The sequence below is a fragment of the Salmo salar genome, chromosome 09, assembly GCF_965601325.2.
Source record: "Salmo salar chromosome 09, fSalSal1, whole genome shotgun sequence".
Classification (NCBI taxonomy): domain Eukaryota; kingdom Metazoa; phylum Chordata; class Actinopteri; order Salmoniformes; family Salmonidae; genus Salmo; species Salmo salar.
The window spans coordinates 65189404-65196044 of record NC_138299.1 but is presented as its reverse complement, the minus strand read 5'-3'; the positions used below and the strand labels follow the sequence as shown (position 1 = coordinate 65196044).

At 39.0% G+C, this 6641-nt stretch overlaps 1 protein-coding gene across 2 annotated transcripts in view; it reads right to left on the bottom strand.

Annotated features, from left to right (window-relative positions):
* Positions 1-1640: 1640 nt before the first annotated feature.
* LOC106611554 (follistatin-related protein 5) overlaps positions 1641-6641 on the bottom strand; it is a 161489-nt gene continuing 156488 nt past the window's right edge. For both annotated transcript variants that reach the window (XM_014211883.3, XM_014211884.3), the window contains exon 16: positions 1641-4212. In XM_014211883.3, the coding sequence (XP_014067358.3) occupies positions 3510-4212 (703 nt within the window). In that variant the 3' untranslated portion in view covers positions 1641-3509. The remainder of the gene's footprint in view (positions 4213-6641) is intronic.

Below are 6641 nucleotides of genomic sequence, written 5' to 3'. Positions count from 1 at the left end.
TGTTACAATATCCGTTGGTGCATGTGAGTACCTGTGCTGTGTGTTTTGGCTTTCGTGCCATTGATGATTACGGGTCTCGTCCCGTGTGTTAAATATTGTGCGCGTGTGTTATTTATTCAAGGTACTCCTCGCTCTTTTGTTTTGGGTTTCTACCCTGTGTTTTGTATAGTGTTTGTTTGGTCTTCGTCCCCGTGCCGTGTCACGCAGTAATTTGGGTACAATAAAAAAAATATTACGCATTCCTGCGTCTGTATCCCGAATCATTCATACCAACGTGACACATGAAAACATTGGACCAACACTACATGTTGCTGCATTTATATTTTTGTTCTGTGTAGTTTACTTAACTATTGTTACTTTGAAAAAGTAGTTCACTACATCCAAACTACTTTGAGAAAAATTATCATATCTAAATCTGAAATGCAAGAAAGATCATCCTGGAGTCAGATGTTAACATCATGTGTAATTTTGTCTATTAAACATAAAAACTATGTTTCAAGTGAAAATTAGGCTGATCTTCCTGAAAAAGAAAGGAAATCTTGCTTGCTTTACTCATATTTTCTGTTATTTTTGCAAAAAAAGTAATTGTAGTTCCAGAAGTTAGCTACACCACTACATAGCAAAAAAGTTATTAAATACTGAAAACACAACCAACATTTGAATTTAGTAAAACTACCACCAAGCAACAGCAAAATGTAATTCAATTGCTAGTTGAATTACATGTAGTTCACTACTCCCCAACACTGACTACTACACATAATTTTGTAATAGCGATTGCAATTTCTAATGATGATCACATTTTTTTAAATAAAATCATGGATTTGTGAAGTGCCCATCAATAAGTTATGTATCAGCACACCCACATTGTGTGGGTCTCCTTTAATCTCAAGCAGACACGATTGGGTGTGGAATTAGTTTTGTAAGAGTGACAAAAACTGCTGAATCAATATAGGGGTCATTCAAATGAAATTTCCAAAGCTCTTTCAAAATGATATTCAAGAAAATTCATAGATATGTTCATATTCTCAGAATGTCATGAGCCTCATTTATACCTGGTGCTAACATGCATTCTTTGTCCTGATCTCATCCACATTCTGATTGTGCACACATTGTAGGCTGTTATAGCTACACATGGTAGTAAATTGTGTCTCTTATCCATGCACTGTGTCCGCATTGTGACCAGATTTCCCGTTACCTCCCTGTATGCAGATTATTTGACAGATATTCTTTGAAAATAATATGAATGTATTTATTTTAAAACAATTATTGATGCCATATGTCAATGGTGCTACCTGGCAATGATTTTAGAGATCGGTATAATTATGATTTAAATGGTTTGACCATCCAGATCTGTTTTCACTTTATTGATATCCAGGTACAATGGGTCGCTGACTACCTCTGGAGGTGGTCAGGAATATCTGATCACAATCAGGTCACAATGCATCTTTTAATTGTCTACACCTGTCTGAAAATGTGAGAATGTGGACAATATCAAGAGAGAGGACAAATGTTAGAACCAGGTATAAACGGGGCTATTGTGAGCAACAGAAGCATTACCGAAGAAGCTTCTCTAAACTGTGTTGAACCTGGTTTTTCAACGGCATTAGTAGAGTGTGGGCTGAAACCATGTTTGAAACACATTTTCCACAGAAAGGAGGTATAGACTTTATTGTCAGGTAAAATGTCAAGTGTGTATTCTCTACATAAATAATAACCACATGAATCAACAAACAGTACATGGCTATAATGAAAACTACAATGTCTCAGTAGGTGAAATCACTATGTACTTGGTCAAGGATAGCGAGATGACAATGGTGCTCTTTTCGTTTCTTAAAAAGGTGGGTGCATCTTCACTCAAAATAATGAACAGAGCCCTCAAAAATGTTCTGAAAACTACTATGTTAAGGAACTCAGTCAACTTTGCTGCTATATACAGAAAACAAGAAGAAAAGTCACAGGTAATCAGTACAGTCCTATTGGTATCAAGGGGCAACACCAAACAAAATGTGATATAATTTTTTGATGAATTGAAATTGAATTGACCAAATAAAACAAAACATCAAATTATATAAAAATGTATTATCTTAATTGGGAACATAAAATGGACCCGTCCATAACCAACCAGAGGTCCAACATTAGATTTGAAAAATAATACATTAACATATTCCTCATTGTGTTTGTGTTAGAGTGCTATGGTGAAAATGCATAGAATGTGTCCTTCGAGGAAAGAATTTGTGTCCTAAGCACAATGGGCCACATACTTGCCAGGTTTCATAGATACAACTGATTCATCCAACTACGCTCTGCCTCGTAGCATTTGAAAAGAAATGTGACTCACATTTGAAGCTTATAGACCAAGGTCTCTCTCTATATTCTCTCTCTATATTAGACCCACACAGCTAAAAGTGCCTCTATTCTCTACAACTGCACAAATCCACTTCCAACTAAACAAATCCCTCTTTCTTTCACTGTAATGATACATATCCATTTGCTAAACATTGCCAAAATTGACTGACAATATGTAAGTACATTCTATTATATAGTATGACTCCTTTTGGGCCAGGGATATTCTTCAAATTTGAATATTTTTCTACACACACACACACACACACACACACACACACACACACACACACACACACACACACACACACACACACACACACACACACACACACATTGACCTTGTGAATCAAAGTGTGAAACTTTAATTAATTTATCCCACAAATATTAAGATGGATCAATCTATTAACATTGTCATTGAGACTTGGATTGTTGGACGAAATCACATTCAAATCACCAGCTCTGTTGAAGACTCTCAGAGATCAAAGGTGACCAAGCAGCACTACATCATAACGGACAACTCAATCTCTCCATCTCCACTTCAAACGAGACGGGGTCTCAGCAAGAGCTCATTTTAATTAGCCCAGAATGGGCTCCACATCGGTCCGAGATGAAAATAAGACGAGAAACATGGATTTTTGGAGAATCTCTCACCATGAATGAGGGTCAAAGAGAAGAAGGTGTAATCTGCAGCCGCAATGGGAATAATTATGTTAATTCCTCTTTTGGAGTTTGTTTTCCTTCAAGGCACAGGAAAAAAATGGAACGGGAGTAGACGAAACAGAGGAGGATAGTCTAGACATATTTTCTCCCTCTTTTTAGCGAAACGCCAGTTGACGTGATTATCAAAAAACGTCCATCCAATTGAATTAGCAAGACTTGCAATCAAAAAATGCTAATAGATGCTTGTCTAATTTTAACAGATATCCCCTAGAAGATATTGTGGAACCACCAAGATTTCAACTCGGCTAGTAAACAACGCCAACAAATCACTCCCTATTTTTTTTAATGAAGGTCCCAACATCCAATACGATTTTGATCTGTGAATTTTGGTTTTGAGAATTTCTTACGTTTTTCTTCACACCCAATAAATTATGTATCTGCAACCAAATTCAGTGCAACTGTACCTTAATAATAACACAGGACGAGTCTAAACACAGACCGGCCTACGACTCGCCAACCCACGTCACTACGTTGCCTTTGACAACATCGGTGATCTCGCAGTTGAGCTTGTTGAGACGACCGTCCAGGATGAAAATAGACTCCCTGGACGGGGTCATGAGGTACTGTCCGAAAAGTCCACTGCCGGTCATCACGCGGTTCCTACTGCTCCACGGCCAATCGGATGTCTTGGTTGCCTCCTTCAGACTCTTGATCATCTTCACATTGCCTGTGCTCAGCTCGACATATAGAGAGTCCGTTTGGCTTCCCGAACTTCCGAAGACGTTGTACTGGTGGACCTCGGTGAACGACGGCTGGAAGGCCACATCAGACAGGTGAAGGTTGGTGTGGATGTCGAAGGGCTCGCCAATCTCCCCGCGCACCGTGATCTGCTGGATTCTCATCAAGCCGTTGCGGTCGTCCACCGTGACCAGGTAGTGACCGTCCGGAGACACGTACGGGGTGCCGGTGACGTCCCCGTTGTGTCCATTCACGGAGTCTGTCACACTGTCTACGATGAGCTGGGGCTGGGTGGCGCCCGTGGAATCAGGCCTGCAGTTGATGAAGTAGTAGCCTCCCAGGTGGGTGTAAGCCAGGGACTTGGGAATGCAGTTGTACTTGAGCAGGCTGATGTTCTTCCCTGACGACGTGGTCTCCAGGTCGATCTTGTGGAGCGCCGGTTCATTTCTGTGGAGGACGATTCCAAATCTAGACAGAGAGAAAATACATTTTGAATGTTAGTATACTTGTTCACATTTTTATGACACATATAAAACCATTAAAAGTACTGTTGAGGATCGACACAAAAAAAATATACTTTAAAATGTATTTTATGCTTATTTATTAATTCATTCATCCATTCATTCATGTTGCACATTACACCTACAGACTGGAATCAATTTTATTTTGTTTCTGGACTTCACAATTCATAGTGGTGCTGCATTACAATTAAAGCCAACCTTCACCAAGACTACAGTTACATTTACAATTGTGGAGAGTAGAAGTAAATGTATGATTTTCGAGAGAAGTCTGTTATCCTCACGACTATGGAATAGTTGCACATTTTCCCCGCTAACGCTGTGATTAAAATCTTAACAGTGACAGGGACTTCCATTTGCATCACCTCTCCTATTATTATACTCTGAATTGACTGGGGTGTGTGACTCTCTTAGCTGCAATATTTCAGTTCCTCAAAGAAAAGGCCTTAGGATTGGTTTGAGAAGAAGAGAGGGGTGGATACGGTCTACATTTTCACATTTCAGTGGCCATTTTCTTATCGCCTCAGATGAGCAATCTCAGCAAGCTGAGTTAAAAATCGTCTGCCCTATGCTTCACAGTAATAGATTTCCATGGGCATATTAATCATTGAAAATACTATATTATACATAGAAAATCTAAAGAGGAGTGATAATGACACATTCGAATTCTGATATGCAAGACTGGAGGGCGAATGTGAGGGGCCGACATGGCAAAATTAAATCTGAATGCAGTCTGATCAATCCTGACATGCACTTCAATCTCGGTATCATCCGTCTTCTTTTATGTGATTTTAAACACCCCCACTGTCTGTTCAATGTGGACAGAAAATTACTGTTAGAAAGTGATGGAGCACATTATCAGCACTGTGAAGTAAAGCATTGATCCAGAGATTGTATCGTCCATTTGAGGCGTTAGGGCTGGGGACTTGGACATCAATGGGACTGATAGTGGACGTGAACTAGGTGCTGCATTGGGTCATGAAATCGGAGGGCCTGCATGGTCCATTACCATGGCCTTTATCTTTTGATATATAAATACCCTTGGATTTTGTGTAATTGTGAGTTTCTAGAATGTTCGAACTTCCAACACAAAATCCACAGGATTTCTTCCCAGGGAGCTTTTGATCCCAACACAAGCACCTTCAAGTAATAAAAAGCACACCCACAGGGAGCGAAATTAATTCAAAGCTAACACAGTTAGAGAAAATAACTATCATTTGATCTATGGGAGAATGAGAAAAAAGGAAAGTAAAATGATGTTGTGGGTGGAGTAAAAGGAGAAAGGAGTACTATGTTACTGCAAGCAACTGTAAATACCATCAAGTGCTATGTGAATGTATCATCTGTATGGTATACATTTTAGGACATCCCTACTCCCCATGATAAATGTCCCTACTCTCTACAAATGTGTACATTAAGACAGATCAGTGAATGGAGCACATCTACAGTGATACAAAGCAGAGTATTTGATATATGAAGGTCAATATGACAATTTTGCCTTCAGCCTTATTTCTGCTAAAAATGAGTAGTGCTGAAGTTTGTTAGAAAAAGTTTGAGAAATATGGTCTTGTTTGCGTTCTCTATGAACAGTAAAAGTATAATCTGGGCTGACTTTGCTTGTAAACACATTGAGCAAAATATAAATTGTGAGTTGCCTTTTGTTGTTTTGTTTTCAGCATGCCTCCCATAATGGGTACACTATACAGATTTTTACAAATACTGTGGAATTATGTGAAAAGTAACACTTGTGTGTTGAGTTATGAGCTGTATACTTTGTTGTAGTTTTTCTTGCATACTTTATAATAAGGCAGGAGTTAGCTTTTTGGTCCACCTGAACTCAATTTATAAACAGAGGAAAATAAGGATGTTTTCTCTGTAATAGGCGAAACGACTTATTAATCAATTCATTGGTTTAATATTTATTTGTTAAATTCAGTGGTGACCCATCATTCAGGGCAGGTGGGACCAGTTTTGAGCCCCACATTTTTGGGCTTGCCTGTTTTGCTTGTTATTTTGGCATTAATACATTCTCTATGAACAGTAAAAGTATAATCTGGGCTGGCTTTGCTTTTAAAGTTTGAAAACAATGTAAAAAATATATATATCATTGAGTTAATAAAGCCGCATACAAACATGGTCTCTGTTTTGTTTTCTTGAGGTTGGCAGCTCCAAAATGAAGGTGTTCAGCCTAGCTCAGTGCTTTCTGTGGTGGTGGGGCAAGCCAGCAAAAAATATGGAGCATTGCACCGTGATTGGCTCAGTGTTCTGTCACTCATGGGGACACTATGTCACCGCCAAGTCTAACAGTAGACTTTGAAAATTCTAGCCCCTTTGGTGCTGCCATAGAGTTACATTAGAAGAGCCCATCCAAGAAGGCTT